At 47.7% G+C, this 27147-nt stretch overlaps 1 protein-coding gene across 3 annotated transcripts in view; it reads right to left on the reverse strand.

The window, feature by feature from the left end:
* The window catches only part of PITRM1 (pitrilysin metallopeptidase 1), a 43835-nt gene extending 17184 nt beyond the window's left edge, over positions 1-26651 (reverse strand). For 2 of the 3 annotated variants that reach the window (XM_030322954.1, XM_030322955.1), the window contains exons 1-13: positions 26565-26641; positions 23959-24058; positions 21380-21486; positions 20892-21043; positions 20306-20420; positions 20130-20226; positions 18750-18910; positions 10683-10809; positions 10329-10417; positions 9471-9599; positions 8731-8844; positions 8452-8548; positions 7790-7924 (exon numbers count right to left, since the gene is read on the reverse strand). In XM_030322954.1, the coding sequence (XP_030178814.1) occupies positions 7790-7924; positions 8452-8548; positions 8731-8844; positions 9471-9599; positions 10329-10417; positions 10683-10809; positions 18750-18910; positions 20130-20226; positions 20306-20420; positions 20892-21043; positions 21380-21486; positions 23959-24058; positions 26565-26617 (1476 nt within the window). In that variant the 5' untranslated portion in view covers positions 26618-26641. Of the gene's footprint in view, positions 1-7789; positions 7925-8451; positions 8549-8730; positions 8845-9470; positions 9600-10328; positions 10418-10682; positions 10810-18749; positions 18911-20129; positions 20227-20305; positions 20421-20891; positions 21044-21379; positions 21487-23958; positions 24059-26564 lie in introns of all 3 variants that reach the window. The other variant, XM_030322956.2, reaches the window with a different exon arrangement.
* Between the last annotated feature and the right edge of the window lie 496 nt (positions 26652-27147).

Consider the following 27147-nt stretch of genomic DNA (forward strand, 5'->3'; position numbering starts at 1 on the left):
CTGCTGAATGGAGAAAATGTTATACACAAGATGAATGGTAACCACAAGTCAAAAACCAGTAATAGATACACAAACACAAAAAGGAATCCAAGTATATCACTAAAGGAAGTCAACACACCATGAAAGCACGAGAAGAAAGGATCAGAGAAAATCTATGGAAATGACCACAAAACAAGTAACAAAATAGAAGTACACACCTATTGATGTAGAAAACGCTGGGGTTTGAAGCCGATGGCCAAGAAAGAATTCATGAGGTGTGTTTGGTGCAAAAAGTTGGTTTATTAAAGCCCAGGGGTGGGACCCATAGGGCGGAAAGCTCCACCGGGGTTGTGACGGGCGACTGACTACCTTCAGGTTGGGAGGGGATCAGGGACAGCACAAACCTCCAAGGTATTTTGGAAACAAGGTTTCCAGGACCCTGAGGGGACTAGCTACTGTTAGGAAAAGATCATTTATTACTGTTTAGTAAACCTTGGTCATGAGACCCTAGAGATGTACATCAGTGAGCCATGTGCTTGGGGAATGATTGCTAACATATATTTGGCAAAGATAAAGGAAGTTTTCAAAGTAATTTTTATATGTTAAAGTAGACTTACAGGATCCTGGAGGTCAGGATAATGTTAAGCTTCGATTGCCTTTTGCCCTTTAGCAAAGTGTCACTGTGGAGGCAGCAGAGGGAGGTCACTCTGCCTGTGTCAAAGATGGTCAATGGACTGTAGGCAGTAAGGACATTTCATTTTTCATTTGCCTCTGTTTCCCACATCACCTATCAATAATTACTTTGATTTTTTGTTTTTCCGGAGAACGTGTGTATGTGTGCGCAAGTATAGAACGAGCAGAGAGAAAGACAGAGAGAAAGATCTCAAACAGGCTTGCCCGATGCAGAGCTCGATCTCACGACTACGAGATCATGGACATGAGATGAAATCAAGAATTGGACACTTAACGGACTGAACCACCCAGGTGTCCCCATAATTACTCTGAATGTGAACGGACTAAACACTCCGATCAAAAGAAACAGGGTGACAGAATGAGTAAAAAAAAAAAAAAAAAATAAGACCCATCGACATGCTGCCTGCAAGAGACTCATTTCAGACAGAAAGACACCTGCAGACTGAAAGCAAGAGGAATGGAGAAACACCTGTCGTGCAAACAGATGGTGAAAGGCTGGGGCAGCGATCCTTACATCGGATAAAACAGATTTCAGAGTGGACTCTAACAAGAGAGAAAGAAGGGCACCATATGATATTAAAGGGGACAATCTAACAAGAAGATGTCAAAATTGTCAATATTTATGCACCCGACATGGTAGCACGCAAATACATGAAATAGTTAATAACAAATATAAAGGATCTACTCGACAATCATACAATAACAATGGATGAACAGATCATCAAAAGAGAAAATCAACAAGCAAAAGTGGCTTTGAAATGACACACTGGGCCAGAAGGAGTTAACAGATATTATCCAGAACGTTCCATCCTAAAACAGCAGAATACATATTATTTCCAAGCGCACATTGAGCATTCTCCAGAATCACACATTAGATCACAAAACAAGTCTCAGCAAGTTAACAACAAAAAATCAGGCACCACAATCAAGTGGGATATATTCCGGGAAGCAAGGGTGGTTCAATATTTGCAAGTAATCAGTGTGATGCATCACATCAGCAAGAGAAAGGATAAAACATAGGGCCATTTCAACAGATGCAGAAAAAGCATTCGACAAAGCACAACATACATTCACGATAAAACCCTCGGCAAAGCAGGTCGAGAGGGAACATACCTAACATAATAAAGGCCTTATATGAGAAACCCACAGCTAGTATCATAGTCAATGGTGAAAAATTCAGAGCTTTTCCCTTAAGGTCAGAAGGAAGACAGAGATGTACACTCTCACCACTTTATTCAACACAGTACTGTAAGGCCTGGCCTTAACAGCAATCAGACGACAAAAAGAAATAAAAGACATCCAAATTGGTAAGGAAGAAGTAAACTCACCATTTATGGAGGACATGTGACCATACGGCGAACCCTAAAGACTCCACCAAAAGACCAGAACTGATACGTGAATTCAGCAAAGCCACAGGATACAAAATCAGCACACAGAAATCTACTGCATTCCTATACACTAATAACAAAGCAACAGAAACTGAAATTAAGAAAACTATCCCATTTACAACTGCACAAAAAACAGTAAGATATCCAAGACAAAACTTACCTGAAGAGTTGAAAAACCCATACTTGGAAAACTATAAACACGGATAAAAAAAATTCAGGGCGATGCAAAGAAACAGAAAGACATTCCGTGCTCATGGGTTGGAAAAACAGTGCTAAAATGTCTATACTGCCCCAAACTATCTCCAGATTGAATACAATCCCTGTTCAAATGCCGACAGCATTTTTCAGAGAACTGGAACAAACAATACTAAACTCTGTATAGAACCACAAAAGACCTTGACTAGTCAAAGGAACCTTGAAAAAGGAAGCTGGAGGCATCGCCATTCCAGACTTCAAGTCATATTACAAAAGCAGGAGCAATTGCAACATTACGGTACCGGCATAAAAATAAGTGAGAGACACTTCTCCAAAGACACAGCTGGCCAAGAGACACAATGAACGCTCAACGTCATCACTCACCACCAGGGAAGTGCAAATCAAAACCATAATGAGGTACCACCTCACACCTGTCAGAATAGCCGGACTCAAAAGAAAGAAATAACAGGTGTTGGCGAGCATTGGAGAAAAAGGAGCCTTTGCGCGCTTTTGGTGGGAATGTAAACTGGGGTGGCCACCGCGGAAGGCAGTATGGAGGTTCCCTAAAAAACCTGGGGCGCCTGGGTGGCGCAGTCGGTTGAACGTCCGACTTCAGCCAGGTCACGATCTCGCGGTCCGGGAGTTCAAGCCCCGCGTCGGGCTCTGGGCTGATGGCTCGGAGCCTGGAGCCTGTTTCCGATTCTGTGTCTCCCTCTCTCTCTGCCCCTCCCCCGTTCATGCTCTGTCTCTCTCTGTCCCAAAAATAAATAAACGTTGAAAAAAAAAACAAAACTAAAGATAGAAATAACCTATGATCCAGTCATTCCACTACTGGAGATTTACAGAGAAAAAAACGAAAACACTCATTTGAAAAGATCTGCGAGCCCGTGTGTTTACTTCAGCTTCATTTACAACAGCCAAGATACGAAAGCAGCCTAAACGTGCCTGATAAACAATGAAGATGTGCTATACATTCAATGGGATGTTACTCAGCGATAAAGAATGAGATCTTGCCATTTGCAAGAACGTGGAGGGACCCAGAAGGCATTATGCTAAATGAAACAAGTCAGTGAGAGACAAAGGGACGTGTTTTCACTTACACGTGGAATCTAAAAAACAAAAGCGGAAACAGGGGTGCCTTGGTGGCTCAGGTGGTTGAGTGCCCGACTCTTGATTTCCGCTCAGGTCACGATCTCATGGTTCATGAGGTCCAGCCCCGTGTCAGGATCGGCTCTGCCGGAGCCTCTTTGGGATTCTTTCCCCGTCCACCCCCGGCCCCTCCACTGCTCGCATGGGTTCTTTCTCTCTCAAAGTAAGTAAATAAACATTAAGAAAAAAAAAAAAAAGCAGAAACGCAGCCATAAATACAGAGAACTGATGCTTGCCATGAGGGGGGGAGGGGTGAGGATGAACAAAACGGGTGACGAGGAGTGGGAGGTCAGGGCTTCCGGTTATGCAATGAACAAGTCACGAGCATGGAAGGAACAGCATGGGGAACAGTCAATACTGTGACTGCACTGCAGGTGACAGACGGTAGCTGCACTTACGGGGAAAAGAAGAGAACCTTCATAAAAATAACCAGAATGTTCACAGAGTTAGGGGACTGTTTTGTATTCTACACAGGCGTATTTTCTTGTGCTCCTGCAAATACTGCATTTTTCGCACAAACTCAAGGTCTCAGTGCTGCGCTGAGCCGCATCTGCTCGCTTCCTGTCTCTGCGCCACATCGTGGTAATTCTCGCCATGCCTGAGACAGTTTCCTTGTATTTATTATGCTCATCTGTGATCGGTGATCGCTGAGGCTACCACTGTAACGTTTTGGGGAGACGTGAACACACCCACACAAGACGGCGAACTTAATCGATAAACGTGTGCGTTCCGACTGCTCCACCCGCCATTCCCTGGTCTCTCTCCCTCTCCTCGGGCCTCTCTATCCCCGGTCACACACCGGTACTGAGATTAGGCCACGCATGAACCCCACAACGGCCTCTGAGTCTTCGAGTGAAAAGTCACACGTCTCTCACAAAGAAGCTCAAAACAATTAGGGGTGCCTGGGTGGCTTGGTCGGTTGAGCGTCTGACCCTTGACTTCTGCTCAGGTCATGATTTCAGTCCGCGAGATGGAGCCCTACACGGCCTCTGACAGCGCGGACTCTGCTCGGGATTCTCGCCCTCTCCGCCCTCCCCTGCTTGTGCGTTCGTTCTCTTTTTTCTCTCTCTCTCTCTCTCAAAATAAAATAAAGCTAGAAATGATTAACTTACTGAGGAAGGTATGTTGAGAGCTGGGAGAAGCCAAGCCCAGCCCTTGCACCGGTTGGCCACGCTGTGAGTGCGAAGGACAAGTTCTCGAAGGAGACGAAAAGTGCCGGTCCAGGAAACACACAAGTGAGAAATGAAATCACCTTGCTACTGATACAGAGACAAGTTTGAGGGGTCTGGATGGAAGATCAAACCAGTCCTAACATTCCCTTAAGCCGTAGTCTCACCCAGGGCAAGGCCCGACCTCTCTTCAATTCTAGGAAGGCTGACAGGCGAGGGGAAGCTGCAGGAGCTTGAAGCAGGCAGAGCTTTGAAAAGTCGTCTCCAAACACGGCAGCGCAAGGGGAAGGAGCGAGTTACCCAGATAAGTATTAGGTATTGGCCAGGAAGTTATTAACGTTGGCTACACTAAATGAAAGATGATCAATGTAGACGAAATGGCCATAGAGGGAAGAAGACACCACCTAGGACTTACCACAGCTAGACAGGAGTCAACGCCTGGTTTTAAAGCTTTGAAGGACAGGGTGACTTTTGTCAGGGGCTAATGCAGCTGGTGACTTCAGGTTGAAGCCAATGCCCGTTGACCATTCCAAAACGCCCAGCACCCTTCAGAACTATGCTAAATCCCTTCTGCCTGTGCTCTGGAAATGAAACGACAGAGCCTGGATGACAGCACTTCTGTTTACAACATGGCTTACTGAACATTTTTTTATTTATTTTTGAGAGAGACAGAAATGAAGAGAGAGCACAAGCAGAGGAGGGGCAGAGAGAGAGAGAGAGAGAGAGAGACAGAGAGAGAGAGAGAGAGAGAATCCCAAGCAGGCTCCGCACTGTTAGCACAGAGCCCGACGTGAGGCTCGAACTCATGAACTTCAAGATCATGACCTGAGCTAAAACCAAGAGTCAGTCGCTCAACTGACTGAGCCACCCAGGTGCCCCGTAGTTTCCTGAATATTTTAAGCCCACTGCTGAGCCCCACTGCTCAAGACGACTCCTCTCAAAATATGACTGCTCATTGACAATGCACCTGGTCACCCAAGAGCTCCGATGGAAATGGATAATGACATTATTATTGTTCTCATGCCTGTTAACACAACACCCATGTTGTAGCCCATGGCTCAAGGAGTCATTTCAACTGTCAAGTCTTATTATTTAAGAAATACATTCCATGAAGCTATCACTGCCATTCCTCTGATGGATCTGGGCACAATAAATTTAAAACCTTCTGGAAAGGATTCTCCATTCCAGATGCTATTAAGAACACTCATGATTCGGGGCGCCTGGGTGGCGCAGTCGGTTAAGCGTCCGACTTCAGCCAGGTCACGATCTCGCGGTCCGTGAGTTCGAGCCCCGCGTCAGGCTCTGGGCTGATGGCTCGGAGCCTGGAGCCTGTTTCCGATTCTGTGTCTCCCTCTCTCTCTGCCCCTCCCCCGTTCATGCTCTCTCTCTGTCCCAAAAATAAAATAAAAAAAAAAAAAAAAAAAAAGAACACTCATGATTCGTGGGAAGGAGTCAAAACATCGACATTCACAGGATAAAAGGAGTTGGGAGAAGTTGGTTCCAGCCCTCGTGGATGACTGTGAGGGGCTCACGGCCTCAGTGGAGGGAGTCACTGCAGATGAGGTGGAAACAGCGAGAGGACCAGAATCAGAAGTGGGGCCTTGAGATGGGACTGAATGGCTGCAATCTCAGGATAAAACTTGAACGGATGAGGAGCTGCTGCTTCCCATGGGTTCCTGAGATGGAATCTATTCCTGCTGAAATGCCGTGAAGATTGTTGAAATGACAAGAGGATTCAGGATATGACACAAACTCAGTTGTAAAGCAGCAGCAGGTTTGAGAGCATTGACTTCAATTTTGAAAGTTCTACTGTGGGTTAGATGCTATCAAACAGCATCACCTGCTACAGAGAAATCATTCGTGAAAGGAAGGGTCAGTCGCTGCGGCAAACTTCATTAGCTATCTTATTTCAGAAATTGCCACGGCCATCCCAACCTTCGGCAACCGCCACCCTGATCCGTCAGCAGCCATCACCATGGAGACGGGACCCTCCACCAGCAAAGATCAGGGCTCCCTGAAAGCTCAGGTGGTTGGCATTTTTTAGCAATAAAGTGGTTTTAACTAAGATATGTACGTTGTTTTTTTAGACATAATGCTACTGCACACTTAATAGACTTCAGTGTAGAGTAAACATAACTGTTACAGGCACTGGGAAACCAAGAAATTCACCTGACTCGCTTTATTTCAATATTCACTTTACTGCCGTGATCTGGAACCATACACACGATATCTCTAAGGTATTGCTTATGGAAGGAAAACTGGAAAATCAACAAATACAGGGAGTTACACAACACATTCTTAAACAACCAATAAGTTAAAGAAAAAATACCCCGAGACAGGTGAGCCTACAGGCAGAACGTACTGAAAACTATAGGCTCCCACAAATCGCGTTAAGAGTGATGTGTACACAGTAAACGCGTACATTGAAAACAAAGGCCACAAAGCCCAATGGGTAACCTGTCACTACACATTCAGAAAACAGAAAAGTGGGATCCACCCAAAACAAAGCTAGCAGGATAAAGGAAACGATGAAAATTAGATCACGGCCAAGACTTCTTCACACAGACTGCTGGACGTGACGGACCTTTCGACAGACAAGAAAAAAGGGAGGCTCAAGTAAGCGCAGAGATGGAGAGGGGTGCCTTAGCACCAACAGTACCAGGATCAGAAAGATCAGGGAATAAGAATGCCAGGGAATACTGGACAATCACACGCCCAACTGGACAACCTAGAAGAAATGGACGAATTCCTAAAGCCACACCCCCCAGACTGAAGTGTGAAGAAACAGAAAAATCTGAGAAAATCAGTAACTACCAAGGACACTGAGTCAGTCGTTTGCCAAAAAAAATTAAAAAATAATAAAATAAAAACCAAAAGACTCCCAATGAAGAAAATCCCAGTACAGTATTTCTTCGCGGTGAACTCCACCAAACTCTGAATGACAAGGGAACACTAATTCTTATCAAAACCTTCCAAAAAACTGCGGTGAATGGTCTCATCTTTCTTTCAACAAAACAGAAAAAAATGCCCGCAGATGTTTTGTTAATTAGTACACACGCACACATATATTCCTCTGTAAAAAACACACTCCGGTATTCACGTAAAAAGCCAACTGGCATCAGGATCCGGAAAACTACATTTCTGAAGTTATTATGAGCATTAATTAATAATTAAGAAAGGCTGTCCCCATTCACATAAATCCTCCAAGTTTCCTACCTTAAAATACTGTTTTACTTTTTCTCGCAAGAACTCTGGATTCTCCCGGAGGCACTGTCTGAATCGAGCCACCTGACTTCCCAGCTTCAGGAGCTCCACCGGGTCCCCGTCGTGGTTCCAGCAGGGAGCAATGTACTGCAACCGAGAATTTCAAAGCCACAGCGCGCCTCACTGTGAGCTCTGCGCTTGCTCAGTAAACAGCAAACGGGACATTTTACTAAAACACCAGTTTCTGTGTCTAAAAATACCACAGATGACGGTTCAAAGCAAAGATTAAGTCATTCTTTGGTCAGGAAAATTTCAGATCTGTTTTTTCTTAATAAAATAAAGAACGGGTTTTGAAATAATTTTTAGAAGCATAATTACCAACAGTCAACAGTTATAAACCTCTATCCATAAGTATTCTGTGTCAACTTATCTTGCCTTAAAACATAAGCTATCAAAAGGCCAATTACACTGGTAAAAAGACACAACATATCATAAAACTAAGTTAAAAGTAAACAGATCCGATCCAAAATGGCACAGCTTTCAAGGTTCAGATGAGAGGCGCTGTGAATATCTGTATCCTCAGCTGTCAAATACCCATTGGTCATGAAAGTTAAAGCAAAACAAAACCCACAAACAGAGCACGAGAGGAAGGAGGTAGATGAGAAATTACACACAGACGTCAGGGTGAGTCCAAAGCTGACAGACTGATGCTTCATCTGTATTTCGATTTTATGTAGAAGAGCCTCTATTTGATCATCTTCAAATCCTTTCCTAAAAAACAGAAAACGGAGATGATGATTTGCAAGGAGGCACTAAACAACCGTAAGTGGACGAATACGTGTTTTATGAGGAAAAAAGCCCAACGATGCGGCTGGGGTGGGGAGGGGGGTCCCGCGTGGAAAGCATCAGGGATGGAGAAGGTCGGCCCGGCGATGGCCAGCAGCCACACGCACTGGAGTACTTCCTCGATGGTCCTGTCGATGATGTCCCGGACGGCCTGGACGTCCTGCTCGGCGACCCCCTGCAGGCCCACGCTGAAGTAGGCCTCCCTCGTGGAGCCGTTGTACCTACGACACAAAGGCAGACTGTGCGGCAGCCGCGGACACCTTCCACGCGCGGTGTGCTCGCTGGAAGATCACGCACTCTCGACCGCACAGCCACGGACGCTTGAGGCTCCCGAGTCCTCCAAGAAAAAGCCAGTGACGGCGGTGCTCTCGGACATTTGGTCCGCGCACACACGTGCTGTTACACGCGTGTCCACTTAACATTTCTAAAAACCAATACAATTTGAACTTTATAGAGTTATGGCAAAATTAAATCTAAAAACAGAACGGCTGCGCTTTTACAAAATTTTAAGATTTGAAAGAGTATTTAACGACCTGGCTTTTAAAACGGGCAGCAGTATGCCATCCTGAGATCTTGAACAAGCGATCTTTCTTTTCTCTTTTTCCAAACGTCCCCTCCAGGAGATGGAATTATCTGTACTGGACCCACAATCTAAGGCACAGTTCTGTGCTTGGGGCGGGAGCGGAACCGTCCCGCGACTGTGAGGTGTCAGGCATCCTACATCCTTAACCCCACCCACCAGGTGCCGACACCCCTCCCTAGTCGTGTCGACCAAAAACGTGTCCAGACACCGTCAAATGTCAAAACTGGTCCCAACCGCGACTACTGACCCGATCGTGAAACCTACCCGACATCAGGAGAGAAGTCTGTGCCAAGCCCAGATTCAATTAATGCTTTGTAGAAGGGGGAGTTAGGTCCACTGATCAAGAGTGACGACAGAAGGTTTAACGTGAAGGCTTCAAACGTATCAGTGATGCTTAATGCAAAGGGCAGGGGAGAAAAAGGGAAACCGTTGGCCCTCATTAATGTTTTCAAAATCATTAAAATCACCAATAAATCGACGTTCATTTCCAAAGCTGACCTAATACAAATTCTTACACTTTACCCTCTATTTTTAACTTACATGGATAAGAGAGAATAATTTTTTTTTTTGGTTTGCAAAGTTCTAGTAAACTGCATTATTTTGGGGTCCCAAAGCATGAAGCTGATTTAGCCGCATATCGAATGTTATCATACTACAGTGTGCCAAGCACTCCGACCTGTATCATCCCAATCACAACTGCACTGTCTGCACCTCGACAGGAGCAGCACGGCGGAGGACCCCTTCCTGCCCGCGTGCCCCACGTGTCCACGTCTCCACAACTACAGAATTGTGTGTGTCGTGCGTTTTTGTCAAGCCGGCGTTCGCTGCGCTCCTCTCCCGCTCAGTGGCATCGGGGATCCCACCCCACAAATGTTAACCGCTGTCCGAGCCACCTTTCTCCACAGAAATAAGCTTTACAATGCAGCGAGAAGAGAAGTTACATTTTTCTGGATAGCTAGTGAAAGTGATTTCCCCCAAACCACCCCAGACGCTGCTAAAGCCCTCCCTGACATCCACCGGCTGCTGGACTTGGAAATTCCAACCGCCGACCCATTTACACTTGGAAAACTCACCTCCAAAGCTGCTAACCTGCACTTTCCCCAGTTCACAGCGGACACTTACTCTGGTAAGAGGAAGCCGACCCCGACGGTTGTCTGTTTAGAGGAATCTGCAGCCAGTGCGTCTGGGCCACATGTTATCTGGAACTCCCTCTGTAAAGCGACACGATGCTTTAAGTAGGGACACAGTAGGAAAGACTAGGTTTAATCTAGTAAGTTCCCTGTGTGTGTATAACGTGGCTCAGGAGATGCTTTTCACTAAATTAACTTTCTTTTCAGACACATAACTGTTCCTTAGGCTCAAGAAGCTCTTACGTTCAAGGCAGAGCCCTCAACATTTGAAAATCCTGTGACTAGTACGCAGTCTGGCTCTCCATTTCAATGTACTGAGTGTCTATTCCCTGGATGGGGCACTTACTGGCTTATCCCAAGGCTTCTGAGTGGGCACTGCAGTATTTGGCTTAATTTTCTCAAATTTACTCAGTGCTTCTTCGTGAATTTGTCTCAGATGCTGTTCTAACGGGAAATTGCCGTAAGTGAAGAACCTGAAATGTTGAGAGAATGTATCAGTCTAGCTCAGTTTACACGACTGGGAATCTACACAGATGTCTTTCCGTATCAAATGGAAGGTACACAGAGTAGGAAACCCCTCAGCTCACCTCATCCCACAGACACAAGCAGATCCAGTCCCATCTAGGTAAATCACCCAGGAAACCACGCGCACACTGCCAGAACAAACACCACAGCTAAACACAGAGGAGAGTACACACTGAAGAGGGAAGGACGGGCAGAGTCGCTGTGGGGAGCTAAGTGGACCAGTAGACCGTCTGCTGGAGGAAGGGCCCATGGGCGGGGAGAGGGGACAGAAACAGACTGTCACTCCGGGGAGAGCACATGGGAAGATGAATCCCCGTAATATTTGGCTGTGAAAATGAGAGGGGCCGGATCTCACGAGTTCTTACAACTAGCGAGACCTAAAGCTGGAACTTTAAAAATTGGCAGGCTCTTTCTGGGAGAACCTGGAGGCGATAGGAAGCGGAGTCCCTGCCCTTGAAGAGAGGGCATAACAAACAGCCAGTGGAGATAATGCAAAGAAGCAGCAGCTTGAAAAACAGAGGGGCAGGCAGGAGGGCGTCAGAGCGTGTCCCGAGGGACAGAGACGACGGGAGACTCCGCCAGGAGCAAAGACCTGCTTACACTGTGCCCCCCGATCCCCCCCCCCACCCGCCTCAGCCCCAGTGCTGGGGATCCCCTCCCACAGGAGCCCAGGGCACACCTTCCCATCACCGTGTTTCCTAAATGCATGCTTTACAGGGGTGGCAGCCACAGCGGCCGATCACCTCCAGCGGAGGACACACACCCTGGTAAGACTGCATGCCCCACGCACGCGCACTTTGCAGATCTCCCCAACTGACCCCGGTCTCCTGCACGGCAGCACATCCCCTCTGGCAGAGGACCAGTGTCGCCTTGTTAAAAGTGTGCACCTGCCCACTACTTTCAAGAGTGGGGGACACAGCTGACTTTCACACAGAACGGATACTGAGAGCGAGACAATGAGGACACACAGGAATGTGTCCCAACTGAAAGAAGGAGACAAAATGACAGCGAGAAACCTAAGCAAAATGGAGAAAAGCAACGTGCCTGCTAGAGAATTGAAGGTAATGGTCATAAAGACACTCCCTGGACTTGAGAAAGGAGAGGAAGACCTCAGTGAGGCCCCAGCACAGACCAAAAAGGAGCAATCAGAGATGAAGAGCACAACAGGTGAAACTGAAATATTCTAGGTGGAAGAAACAGCAGACTGGAGGAAGCAGAAGAAGGAATCAGCAACCTGGAGGACAGAGCAATGGAAAGTCATCAATCAGGGAGAAAAGAATTCTGTAAATGACAACAGACTTAGGGAACTCAGTGACATCATCAACTGTAGTTAACATCTGCATTTTAGGGATTCCAGAGGAAGAAGAGTGAAAAGGGGGCATAAAGGTTATCTGAAGAAATAACAGCTGAAAACTTCCTTAATCTGGGGGAAGAAATCCAGATCAAGGAGGCTCAGAGAGCCCCGAACATAATCAACCCAAGGAGGTCCACACCAGGACACCTAGTAATTAAAATAGAAAAAAAAAGTGATAAAGAGGAAATTTTAAAAGTCACGAAATAAAGTTATATACAAGGGAAACCCTGTTAGGCCATTAGTGGATTTTTCAGCAGAAACTTTGCAGGCCTGAAGGGAGGTTCATGATGTATTCACAGTGCTGAAAGGAAAAAATCTGCAGCCAATGATACTCTGTCCAGAAAGGCTATCATTCATAACAGAATGAGAGATAAAGAGTTTCTCAGATAAACAAAAATTAAAGAAGTTCATGACTACTAAACTAACCCTACAAGATGTCAAAGGGGACTCTGAGTGGAAAGGAAAGACCATTAATGACAGTAAGAAAATTAAGAAACACAACAGCAGTAAAAACAAGTATATCTGTAAAAATCAGTCAAGGGACTCACAACATAAAAGGATGTAACATATGACACGATATACCCAACATATGGGGGAGGGATAAAAAATGGGTTCAAACTTAAGCAACCATCAACTTAATATAGACTGCTATGTGTTAAAGAAGACATATACAAACCTAATGGTAACTGTTTATCAAAATTCAGTAACAGACGTGAAAAGAACAAACAAAAAAGAATCCAAGTATATCACTAAAGACAAGAACTAGAAAAATAATCATAAAACAAGTAACAAACTGGCAGTAAGTACATACCTATCAATAATTGAATATACATAACCAAATACTCCAATCGAAAGATACAAGGTGATGGAATGCATAAAAAACCAAAACCCATCTATATGCTGCCTACATGAGACTCATTTCAGACTTAAGGACATCTGCAGACTGAAAGTGAGGGGATGGAGAAACATCTATCATACAAATGGAAGTGAAAAGAAAGCCAGGATAGCAATACTTACATTGGATGAAATAAACTTGAAAACAAAGTCTGTAACAAGAAACAAAGAAGGGCACTATATAATCATAAAGGGAACAACCCAACAAGAAGACAGAACAATTATAGGGGCACCTGGGTGGCTCAGTCAGTTAAGTGTCTGACTTTGGTTCAGATCATGAACTTACAGTTCATGGGTTCGAGCCCCACATCGGGCTCTGTGCTGATAGCTCAGAGCCTAAAGCCTGCTTCCAATTCTGTGTCTCCCTCTCTCTCTGTCCCTCCCCTACTTGCAGTCTTTCTAAAATAAATGTTAAAAAAAAATTTTTTTAAAGAAGATACAACAACTATAACATTAATGCACTCAACACAGAAGCACCCAATACGTAAAGCAGCTAATAACAAACATAATGGAAGTAATCGATAGTAACACAATAATAGTAGGGAACTTTAACACCCCACTTACATCAATGGACAAATCATCTAAACAGAAAATCAAAAGGAAACTGTGGTTTTGGATGATATGCTGGACCAGATGGATATAACATATATTCAGAACATTCCATCCTAAAACAGCAGGATACACATTATTTTCAAGTGCACATGGAATATTCTCCAGAATAGATCACATATTATGGCACAAAACAAGTCTCAACAAACTCAAAAAGACTGAAGTCATACCATACATCTTTTCTGATCATAACACTATGAAACTAGAAATCAATCACAAGAAAAAAACTAGAAAGAGCACAAATATATGGATGCTAAATAATGTGCTACTAAAAAATGAATGAGTCAACCAAGAAATCAAAGAGGATATCAAAAAAGACATGGAAACAAATGAAAATGAAAACACAATGGTCCAATCCTTTTGTTGGTATAAACCAAAAGCAGTTCTAAGAGGCAAGTCTGTAGCAATACAGGCCTACCTCAAGAAGCAAGAAAAACCTCAAACAGACAACCTAACCTTACACCTGAAGGAGCTAGAAAAATAACAAAGAAAACGCCAAACCAGCAGATTAAAGGAAATAATAGATTAGAGCAGAAATAAATGATACACAAAACTAAAAAAATAGAATACATCAATGGAACCAAGGGCTGGTTCTTTCAAAAGATCAACAAAACTGATAAACCTTTAGATGGACTCATCAAAAAAGGGAGGACTCAAACAAAATCAGAAACGAGACAGAAGTAACAACCAGCACCACAGAAATACAAAGGATTATAAGAGAACATTATGAAAAACTATATGCCAACAAATTGGACAACCTAGAAAAAATGGATAAATTCCTGGAAACATATAAACTACCAAAAACGGAACAGAAAATTTGAATACACCAATAACCAGGAAAGAAACTGAGTCAGTAACTGAAAACCCCCAATAAACAAAAGTCTGAGACCAGATGGCATCATAAACGAATTCTACCAAACGTTTAAAGCAGGGTTAATAAATATTCTTCTCAAACTTTTCCCAAAAATAGATGAAGAAGGAAAACTTCCAAATTCATTCTATGAGGCCAGCATTACCCGATACCAAAACCAGAAAAAAATATCACACACAAAAAAAGAGAACTACAGCCATTATCTCTGATGTACACAGACACAAAAATGCTTAACAAAGTATTAGCAGTCCAAATCTAACAATGTATTTAAAAAATTCTTCCCCGTGATCAAGTGGGATTTATTCTCAGGATGCAAAGATGGTTCAATATTCACAAATCAATCACTGTGCTACATCACACATCAGTAAGAGAAACGATAAAAGGGGCACCTGGGTGGCTCAGTCAGTTAAACGTCTGACTCTTGGTTTCAGCTCAGGTCATGATCTCATGGTTCATGAGGTCAAGCCCCGCAGCGGGCTCCACGCTGCCGGTGTGGAGCCTGCTTGGGATTCTCCCTCTCAGCCCCTCCCCCCCACTCACGCATGTGCTCACTCTCTCTCACCTTCAAAATAAACTTAAAAAAAAAAAAAAAAAGATTAAAAACCGTAAGATCATCCAACAAAGAACAACATCCATTAATGATAAAAACCCTCGACAGAACAGGTTTCAGGGAAACCCCTCAACATAACAGAGGCCATATATGAAAAACCACCAGCTAACGTCATACTGAATGAGCTTTTTCCCCAAAGTCAGGATGAGAATGTCCACCCTGGTCACCACACATTTATTCAACACGGCACTGGAAGTCCAAGCCACAGCACTCAGACAAGCAAAAGGGATAAAAGGCGTCCAAACTGCTAAGGAAGAACCAAAACTTTCCGTGTTTGCAGATGACACATTATGCAATACAAGACCCTAAAGACCCCACCAAAAACTGCTAGAACTGATACGTGAATTCAGCAAAATTACAGGACACAAAATCAACATACAGAAGTCTGTTGCGTTTCTATACACTAATAACGAAATAGCAGAAAAAGGAATTTTGTTTAAGAAAATCCCATTTACAATTGCACCAAAAATAATAAAATACCTAGGAAAAAACTTAACCAAGGAGTGGAAGATATGTACTCCAAAGACAATATAAAAAACTGATGAAACAAATTGAAGACGACACAAACAAATGGAAAGACAGCCCATGCTCAGGGATTGGAAGAACACTGTTAAGATGTCCACACCACTCAAAGCCATTACAGATTTAATGCAATCCCTATCAAAACACCAATATTTTTCAGAGAACTACAATAATCCTAAAATTTGTATTGAACCACAAAAGAACCCCATATATTATCCAGTAATCACACTATTGAGTATTTCCCCCAAAATACAAAAACAGATTCAAAGGGATATAGGTAGGTACCCCTGTGTTTATTGCAGCGTAATTATTTATGGAAGTCCCAAAGTGTCCACCGACAGACGGATAAGGAAAACACAGTGTGCATATTAATACACACACATACACAGAATGGAATGATAAGAATGACATTTCGCCATTTGCAATGACACGGATGGAGCTAGAGAAGATAATGCGAAGGAAAATACCCCAGTCAGAGAAAGACAAACACCATGTGATTTCATTCATTTGTAGAACTTAAGAAAGAAAACAAATGAACAAAGGGGGGGAAAAAAAGGAGACAAACCAAAACAACAGTCTTTATTTAATTTTTTTTAGTTTTAAGTTTCTTTTGAGAGAGGGAGAGGGAAAGGGTGAGCTCGCTTGCATGTGAGCAGGGAAGGGGCAGAGAGAGAGAAAGAGAGAGAATCCCAAACAGACCTCACACAGTCAGCAAAGAGCCCAACGTGGGGCTCGAATGCACAAACCACAAGATCACGACCTGAGCCAAAATCAAGAGTCCGGCACTTAACCGACTGAGCCCCCCAGGCACCCCCAAACCAGAACAAGTCTTAAGGGCAGAAAAGGAACAGACGGTTGCCAGAGGGGAGGTGGCTGGGCATGAAAGGGGTGACAGGAGCCCCGATGGGCACCGACTGAAGCGTGGAACTGCTGAATCACAATACCGTCCACCTGAAACTCCTACAACATGAGACGTTGACCAGAGTAGAACTAAAATGAAATGTAAAAATGGAAGTTATGCACCGAGAGCAGCTAATGATGAATGTGTCCCATACTGAGATGAAGTCTGTATAAAAACACATTTTTTTCACTTACGTTATAACTACAAAGACCAAATACAGGCTTTTGATCTTGTTGTAAGATAGGTGGCTCAAACACAACATAAATCATGCAGAAAGATGTAGTTAAATGAAAACCTGCCAAAAGTTTATTTTAAACATACTATATAAAGGTGTTCCAACAACGAAGTAAGTTGCACGCTAAAACGTTTCACGGCCTTAGCTACAGGAATGCAGTCCTCCGTCACGCTGACAACTGAAGAAGTTCACAAAGTTTAGACCGAGCCTACAAATTCCAGATTACGTGTTTTTAAGACAGCACATTCATCCAGGGGGCAAAGGGCACAAAGACAGAGTTGATCTGTTTTTTTTTTTTTTTTTTTTAGTACGTTGTTCTCCGAGCGAAGATTCACGGATACGGAAATCAGAGTGGTGGCTGCCAGAAGGAGGGGGTGGGCGAAACGGGTCAAAGGGGTCCAAAGTTGCAGTTGTAAGGCGAGTGAGTCCCCGGGATATAAAGGACAGCATGGTGACCACAGGTCACCACAGTGGACTGCGTGTGACCCGCGTGACCCAAACCGCCTTGCTGCACACCTAAACCTAACGCAATGCCATCTGTCAGCTATATCCCAATGAGATAAATAAATCGGATTTTGAGAACTAATATCTGAAAGATCCTTTGGAACTCTCCACTCCTGGTTTCCAGAGTGACAACCAGTAAGCAGCAGCATCCTTGGCGTCCATGGAGACCCCGGGCCCTAAAGACCATGGCTGCCTCCATGCAGCCGCAGGGCTCCTTACACGAAGAAGTGACCACAGATCTGGAGCAGGACGCGCCTGGATCAGGGCAGGGGCACAGAAGCTAGTACTGAAGACCAAAGAAGCTGTAAGAAAGGGAAGGCAATTAAATGACTTTCCTCGGGCCACAGTTGAAACAATTTGAGCATAAGGGGAAAAAAAAAAGACAACAGATCTCATTTGATTCTATCATCTCAACTATACACATATACAAAAATACTTCTATGAGGTCATCGTGGTATTACAATACAACAGGCCAGCCTCTTCTATCATCCCTGGAGGAGCTACGTCACCATCTCCCCCTAGAACAGCCGAGGAAGCAGCAGGCACCCGCCCTTGCCCTCAGACTGTACTTCAGGGTGACCCGGCGGCCCCTACTGAGGAGGGAAGTGCCTCCTCACGAGGTCCAGCCGCTAAACGTAAAAGAAATTAGAGAAGTCTTCGGAAAACTTTGCCAACTCTACGAAAGGAAGTGCTCCAGGCAATAAACATGGGTCAGCCGTAAGTAAATAAAAGCACAGACAAGGAACAGAGTATTCACAGGATCCCACAACACCAACCCGCCAGATGTGTCTACACGGAGAAAACCAGCTGTACAAAACACGCGGCTCGTCTGGGCCGGACGACCATTCCGGGGACCACCTGAAAATCCGGAAGGAAGTACTCGGTGCTTTCAGGCAAGCATCAGCGAGTGTGGATTGGGAACTTCAGCAGGGCACATCCTTGTGCTCCAGGGACACAAACTTAACTATTAAAAGTAAACCACCAGGACCCCTGGGTGGCTCAGTCGGTTAAAGCGTCCGATTTCAGCTCAGGCCATGATCTCACGGTTGGTGGGACGGAGCCCCGCGTCGGGGTCTGCACTGACAGCACGGAGCCTGCTTGGGAGTCTCCCTCTCTGTCTGCCCCTCCCCTGCTTTCACGCTCTCTTTCCCAAAAATTAAAAAAACACAAAACTTTAAAAAAAGATAACAATAAAAAGTTCTTGCCGCAGACTTTCAGAATGAGCGTCCACATACGCAAGAGGGGCAATCCATTAAGAATCATCTAACCTTACAGAGTTCTTGAGCAAACAGTTCTTGGCCACACGTGAGAGAAGCCGTGTCACTTACTGTATGCAAACAACTCTGAATCAACCCACCATTAACTCAGCTTTAAAACTGAAACGTTACCTAGCATTACTAGGGTGATAATGGGTGGCGTGGAACTGTTTAAGCTGCTCCCACGTGAGGTCTGGGATGCACAACGGATGGCCCCCGGAGATGACCGAGTACGTGTGGTCAGGCAGGAGTCGGTTCTGAAGGTGCTGCGAGAATATCCTCTCGTTATCTGTCTTCAAATGAAAAAAATTGTACACAGAAGTGTAAAATAACACACACTGTTACATTACAACACAGCAAATTACTAACCCTCTGGGCGATACACCTGTAACACCTTGTGATTCAAACTGTGACGATGTAAACAAGGCCGTGGGTGCAGACACTAACAGAGTCCACCCAGGGTTTCTGCACAGGACCCAGAGATGACGTGTCTCAGAAAAGAAAACTCACTATGCAGTGTGCATGGCCCACAGCAAGTGCACAGCGGAGCGCCGGGCAGCGGTGTGCACAACAGTGTGCAAGAGTCCCTGCCGCGAGCTGCGGGGGGGGGGGGGGGGGGGGGGGGGGGGGGGGGTCCGTGGGCTTCCGGAGCAAAGGCTGTCACTCTAACTTGAATTTCCAGAAGGTGCTGGAAGGCACGGGGCCCGAACCAAGTATTAATGGCTAAGGAAGCAGCACGGGGCAGGAAAGCAGCCCGCGTCAGGGCAGAACTCCAAAGTGCGAGGGGCTGTGAGGACGGGGCCCGGAGAGAGGCTCTCACACCACCTGGTCTCCAGAGCCTCATATCCTAAAACTCAGGGAGGCCCCCAGAGAGCTTTCCATGAGGTGGGTTTCCTGATTACATAGGAGTGTGTGTACACATAGCTTTTCTGTTACAAATTAAAGCTGAGACCTTTTAAAAAAGTTACCTGTTCACTCATGATCTTAACCCATCACTACATGTTAGCAAACATTTTTTAACAAAGCAGAAATACCACTGAGAAGAATAGCACTGTTTCTGCACATTCTGCAAATAAATCTTCTTAACGTCTGGCTTAACAGGAGACCGCTGGATTTTCCTATCTGCTTCCGGATCCGATAAATGCTATCACACAACACGTAACACAGGCTCGGGAACTGCACTTGGGCAAGAACGAGCAAAAATGGCCATGTCCTAGCACTGCCTTGCGCACTTTTATCTCCCAGACTCCCGCAGACCAGATGCCAGGGCCCGAGACCGCAGTGGGGGAGCTGCTGGTCTGGAACACCGGGTCCTAGCAAATCGGGAGCTTGGCCATCTCGTCTTATGGCCGGTGCTCACTGCACAGTCCCCTGGCTAGTTCAACAGGGCCCGCGCCGTAAGCACATTATGTGACATGAGAGAATGTCCACTCTCCCCCAGACCTTTCTATGTTCCAGTATTTTACACGGGAATATCATTTCTACACAATTTTACAAAAGGAAAAAACTCACAAATGCTCCCTTCATCTCATTAAAGACGACTCCCTTGAAGGTCAGGGGTGTCTGGGGGTCCCTCGGATTCTCATGTTCCAGTCGCCATCCTTCCTGCCTAAATAACAATCAACGGTTGATTACACAGTGACAGGGACTCTTAACACTGAAGTCCAAATCCATCTGTCCTCACTCACCAGAAATCTAGTTCCCGCAAGCAGGGAAAAAAGGTTGCATCCAAGTACACAGACAGGAGATTCTGGAAGTCCTTGGGATTTTGTGTGGAGAACGGGTACAGAGTATAATCGCTAGCTGGGTATAAATGAAAAGATTTTAAAACTCGCCAGATTCCCGGGGCATTGGCCACTTGCAGCCTCCCCCACCCCCCGCCAACAGGGACCCCTCACTGCCCAGGGCGCAGAGGCCACACCTCACGCGCCTAGAAAGACGACCTCATCTACAGAGAGCTGATGCCATGCGCGTTCGCCGCAGCCCTCACCGCACTTCCGTGCACACCATCAGTCTATTGGCTGGCCTGTCTCCAAGCCCCGCCACCACGGCATTAACGTGACGCTACAGATGTCAAATTTTGTAGCAAATTTCCCAGAAACATCTCAGCTGCCCCTCCCCTAAGACTGCAGTTTGTATAAACCGACCCCCATGCGGCTTTCCTGGAAGACTAAACTTCCAGCAGGCTAGAGAATGCTCCCCCCTCCCCAGCGAGGATCCCCGTGGGTGCGGCAGCCAGGCCCAGCGCGGCCCCGGTCCCAGACGCCAGCTGACCTGTGAAGGCGTTCATGAAAGTGGACAGGGACCTATTCAGCATCTTGAAGAAGGGGTCTCTGCACGGGTACTTCTGAGAGCCGCACAGGACCGTGTGCTCCAGGACGTGCGGGACGCCGGTGCTGTCCAGGGGGGTGGTGCGGAACTGCACGCTGCGGCAAAGACCAGACGGCAGGCGGGAAGGTCAGGCGGGTGGTACGGCACACTTTCCAAACCTGTGACACCCGCGGCTACCAGATCTGGTCACCGTAACGTCGTAACCCTTCGCGAAAGCAGTCTCGACCGCTGAGTATGAAATCGCTAATTCAGGCTGCAAACTTGCACCAGCTGTGGCTTTAGACACAAATCCACTTACCTTCTCCTCATGTTTTCAGGATGCAGCCAACAAAACTAAAACATTCGTGAACCGGGACCTTTAACCACGTAACGGACGGCAGACGTTCTCGGTGGAGACACTCGAGAACGTGCTCCCGAGATGCACCACACACCTGAACAAGTTGTTTGTGTCTTCTCGGGCCAAGTGCAAGTATTTGGCTCCTGTGCTGTCATGGCTAAGCTTCACCGCGGTCAGGGACAGTTCAGGGATGTCCGTTACCTGAATGAATAAAGACGCAAACAGCTAGACTCAGATGGAAAAGCGCTCAGGGCAGTTGCGTTCACTGCACTGCAGGGCCTGGCCTGACTGCCTTTAATCGGGCAGCACCAGGAGGCTGGCATGGTGGGGCCGGGGGCACATCAGAAACCACCTCGTTCAGACCCTAAACCTTATGAACAAGCCAAGGGCTGACGACGCTACGCATCTCTTCTTTCTGAACGCTCACTGTTTGCGAGACATTTTCCCAAGAGTTTACGGGTCATCTTATGAGAGAGGGATCCTCAGCCCCATCTACAGACGAAAACATTGAGGCACAGAGCCGTGGTCATAGAGCGGTAGTCCAACTCCATCCATCACACCAGGCCGCCCTGGAGGAGTCCTACTCCCACTGGCAATGCCCACTGTGTGGCTTCCTTTTACACACACCAGCTCGGGAAAGCGCAGAATGGCCCTGCTGGGAGCTCAGTGCTGGAGCGCCCACGGCCTGGGACGGAACTTTGCTGTGTCTGGTTCACACAGTTCTAAGGACCAGTTACCTGCTCCTAGCGGGAGGGTCCAGGAGGGTACAAATCACCGCCGATAAAAACAAACGCATCCTGGGACACCCAGGTGGGTGGCTCAGTTGGTTAAGCAACTGACTCTTGATTTTGGCTCAGGTCATGATCTCACAGGTTCATGAGATCAAGCCCCCATGTCGGGCTCTGCACTGACAGCATGGAGCCTCCTTGGGATTTTCTCTCTCTCTCTCTCTCTCTCTCTCTCTCTCTCTCTCTCTCAAAATGGATAACCATTTTTTTAATAATAACAAAAGAATAAGTTCTTACATAAAATACTTCTAGATAATTTTCCCTCCAAGCATCTGCAGTTCTATAAGACCAGACCAAATGCCTGCCTCCTCCCCTGGTAGGCTAAAAACAGGCTCTTCCTTTTTAAACTTGCGCATATTTTGGAGCTCCTGGGTGTCTCAGTCAGTTAAGCATCCGACTTTGACTTCGGCTCAAGTCATGATCTTGCGGTCCATGAGTTCGAGCCCCGCGTCGGGCTGTGTGCCGACAGCTCAGAGCCTGCTTCGGATTCTGTCTCCCTCTCTCTCTACCCCTCCCCCGCTCACACTGTCTCTCTCTCTCTCTCTCTCTAAAATAAATAATAAAACATTAAAAATTTTTAAGGGAAAAAAACAAACGCATCCTCACCCCCAAGATGGTAGTCTCCTATCTACGAAAGCCTGCACAAAGGCACTTCAGAAACGGCTGTATCGTCCCCACCGTGCCGGGGGCCTCTCCCCCGCAATCACAATAGAGCATCACTATGACAACCACACTGTTTATCACCCCCACTTTCCAGGGGCTGTCTGTGCTTACAGCAAGCTGCCAGCAGGGCAGAGATTAGAATCCGGGTGTCCTGAGCGTGTTCTGGGGACCGCCCACGCAAATGACATTGCTTAAAGAGGCCTGTGATACCTGCTGAGTTTACAACCATTAAATTATTTATATCTTACTTTGTAAGAGATGATCAATGTGTTTACAATCAGCCGCTATGTGAACTGTCTGCCCCCTAACAGCTTTCGTGGTGACTGCTTCTTAAACAAGGATCGTATTTTATCATAAATCTCTACAAAACTTGAAAAACAGAGGAAAGAACTCTGAATGAGGTCCTCAAGAACAGTAACTACTTTGAGTGCAAACTCCTCTGCACGGCCCTAGGGACCGCACAAAGGCCCTCCCGCGCCCGCGTCAGGAGCCCCTCACCCAGCTGCACCAATGCCCATTCCCGAGCCCTGCGGGGAACTGCCGTCCCTGTTGTGTCCAGCCTACAGGGAGGCAGCTGTCCTTACGCACCGCTCCCTTCTCCCGGAACCTGCCCCCCTCTCGCCCCCATCCTTTTGCTCTCCGCACTCGCACCAGGATGCCCATCCAGTTCTCCTTGTATCACAGCTGCACCTGTGTCCCCCTGGGCTGCGAGCTGCCCGCCCTTCCCTGCGCTAAGTGCTACCCACAGCATGAGGCCGACGGCCAGTCAATGATGTGAAATACATACTTTTCCATCACCGTGTAAAAGAAAAAAAAAAAACCAATGTGAACACAAAGTTAAATAAATGCAGGACCACAATCCATCTTCTATAATTCTGAAACCCCAAAGGCTCGAAACCAAAGTTTTTGCGTAAGTGCGGAACAAACTCGTGCTAGGAACACGCAGCCCCATGTACATGTGGGACAGACGTGGGCCGTCTTCACTCGGCGCAGAGAACAGTCAGGTGTCTGGGTGCAGAAACATCAATGGGCTGGACTCACTTTCTAAAACCTAAAGAGGCATTGGGTTGGAGGGGTTGGGATCAGGGAAGGGCCGGGGAGCTGCACTTATCGAAGCATCGGGAAATCCCTTCGCTGGCAAACTCCACTCGGTCGAGCCCACTGTGAATCGGGCGAGCCAGGGCCTGGGACAGAGACCCCAAGGGTGTGTGGGCCCGCGCACCTGGCTGACGGTGAAGCCGTGGATCCGCTCCCCCACCTCGTGCTGCAAGGCGCGCTCACAGGCTGCGGTGCCCCTCCTCCTCCGGGCTCCCAGGCTGGCACTGCCCCGCGGAAGGAAAGCAATCGAGGTTAGACGCTTCTGCAGGGCGCTGTGTGGCTAACGTAATTCTGCAACACCATGAGGGCATTTGTACGTGACAAAGGCATTTCAAAGAAAAAGCAAGCCTTACGTTTTCCAAACATTTCAGAAAACGAATTTCTGCACTTTTTAGTAAAGTTCTTTCAATTTTAAGACCTTTATCTCAACTCAGCTGAAGCTTCACTATATCAAGCTAATAAATGCATGTTGCAAGCCTTTTATACGTCAACGCTCGTAAGTAACTGTAACATGATTACGATACCAATTTCCCTCACCTGCACCAAAAACAATTCTCACATGACACGACATTTCCCATGTAGGTACACGATGTGGCCTCAAACTCCTATTACACATCTACTGAACTGGTAAAAAGCAAGAAGCCTCGCTTCACGGGGAACTCCTACACTGCAATTAGGTGTGCAAATGGTAACAATCCTGGAATAACATTTGGCATCATTTAAATGAGAATCACTGGGGCGCCTGGGCGGTTCCGTCGGTTGAGCATCTGACTTGATGTGCGCTCAAGTCATGGTCTCACGTTGGTGGGATGGTCGGGCTCTTCGCTGACTGTGCACAGCCTGCTCAGGACTCTCCCTCTCCGCCCCTCCCCTGCTCTCTGTCTCAAAATAAATAAATAATCTTTAAAAAAACGCACTTGGAAAAAAAAACCCAAGAACTGATGGTGGCCAGAGGGGAGGGGGTGGGGGTGAGCGAAATAAAACAGCGGCTGCCACGTAGCTACTGTATGACTGGAACTTAATTTTGTATATGCACATACACACGTACACGGATCAAGAGGAGCAGGGAAACAGCTCTCTAGCAATCGCATCTAAGAGGGCGGGAGAGTCAGTCATTTGGAGGTGATCTGGGGAACGGTGACACGACCGCACCATATGCTTGCTTTAGAGTTTTCTACGTTAGCATTGTCTGACACAAGTATTTCCTTTGAGACACGCACAGAAGAGGAAAACAACAACAATGCCGAGTCGGTCGCCACCAGGCAACATCACCAAGATGAGCCGTCACCTTCCTGACTCAGCCGATTCCGCGATCACAGAAGAGGATTTGCAGGTGTTCTTTACCATCAAGAGCACAACCACAAAGAGCAAATGCTGGCGCCGAGCACGCAGAAGCAGCCCAGCACCTCGGGCTCTCCCGCCCGTACTCTCTGGTCACCGGCGACTCGTGTAAGGCCCCTGCCGCCATAGTCACACGAGGCACGAGGACACCCCCATGCTTCTTCACCGGCCGACTGCTCAACCGCACCATCCGTCACACAAGGTTCTGCGAATCAGCAGGGTTCTTATCTACACACTCCTGGCGCACCACCATCACTCAAGGTTGAAGCGGATTTTTCTCCATAAACCGAGTCCATTTCTGGAAGCTACAGCTGTATTAAGAACACCGCAGCTTAGGGGCACCTGGGTGACTCAAGTGGTTAAGCATCCGACTTCGGCTCAGGTCATGACCTCGCTGTCGGTGGGTTCGAGCCCCCCGTTGGGCTCTGTGCTGACAGCTTGGAGCCTGGAGCCTGCTTCGGATTCCGTGTCTCCCTCTCTCTCTGACCCTCCCCTGCTCACACTCTGTGTCTCTCAATAGCAAATAAACGTTAAAAAATTTTTTTAAAAAACAAAAAAAAGAGCACCGCAGCTTAAATAAGAACTCCGTGTGGAAGCCTCAGGTGTCTCGAGGACTCCCTGCCCACAACTGGTGACACGGGGGTAGCCAGGTTAATGAGAACCGCAAGCCGACAATTACTTTAATCACGCCTATTAAAATCCACATCAATGCCCATTTTCACTTCAAAAGCCCCGACAACCGCACACAGGGCCACCCACTCTGGGACCGCCTAAGGTCCCAGGGTTAAGGCCTCTTTGGGCCAGGACCCGCTTTGCCCAGACTTCAGGCTGCAGTTCCCAACCCTGGCAACTGGACAGGAACCTCTTTCCTTTGCTAGGGGGAAACGATGGAAGGACGCCTGTGCGGTCCCTCATCCAGGCTCTGCAAGACTCTTGGGTCGGGCTTCGGGATCCCGGGGCTATGGGCCTCAGAATAGGGCTCCGGGCTCCCCGGGAGAAAGGTCTCCGGGTCCGGGCTCCCCGAGAGAGGGGTCTCAGGGTCGGTCTCCGGGTTCCCCGGGAGAAAGGTCTCCCGGGCTCCCGGCTCCCCGGGCGATGGGCCTCAGGGTCGGGCTCCGGGCTCCCCAGGTGAAGGGTCTCCGGGTCCGGGCTTCCCGGACGAAGGGTTTCGGGTCGGGCTCCCTGACGATGGGCCCTGGGGTCAAGGCTCCCCAAGGGGAAGGGTCTCGGCCGGGGCCCGGGCTCCCAGAGCAGGGAACGGTGGTGTGGCCCTTCAGGGCCCGGACGACACCACAGAGCCTCCCGGAGTCTCCCCGCTGTCGGGACCGCCCCTTCCTCCCTCTCTCCCACCCGCCTCTTCCTCCCTCTCTCCCACCCGCCTGCTCTCACCCGCCCCTCAGCCGCTCCAGCAAACAGCGCGTCCGGACGCCGCCGCGCCACATGGCTTGTGACTGGCACACGGGGCCGGACGCAGCTTGATTTATCCCGACGCAGGGCGCAGGGGCGAGACGCACCCGCCGCGACTGCCATTGGTCAACGAGCACGGCGACGTTCTCTCCAATAGGCTGCCGAGGAAAGGGGCGGGCTCCGGATGCGGCGGGGCGGGACTCGAGGGCGGTGGGCACGGAGTGGGCCAAGGCGGTAGGGGGCGGAACGTCGCGGGCGTCGGAGCGTCGGAGCGCGGCGGGGGCGGGGCCCGCGTGAGGAGTCCTGGGCAGGAGAGGGGTGGAGTCCGGCGGGAGGGAGGGCGGCAGCTGGGCGCGGAGTCCGGGACTGGAGGAGGAGCGTGCAGGGTAGGGGGCGGGGACTGTGCCGGGGAGGGGCGGGGGCTGGGCCGGGGAGGAGCAGGTAACTGTTCCGGGGGGGCGGGGGCTGGGCCGGGAGAGGCGGGGACTATGCCGGGGAGGGGCGGGGCTTGAGGGGGACGAGCGGGGACAATGGTGTCGAGGGGCGGAGACTGCGTGGAACAGGA

Source organism: Lynx canadensis, chromosome B4 (assembly GCF_007474595.2).
Source record: "Lynx canadensis isolate LIC74 chromosome B4, mLynCan4.pri.v2, whole genome shotgun sequence".
In the NCBI taxonomy this organism is placed as follows: Eukaryota; Metazoa; Chordata; class Mammalia; order Carnivora; family Felidae; genus Lynx; species Lynx canadensis.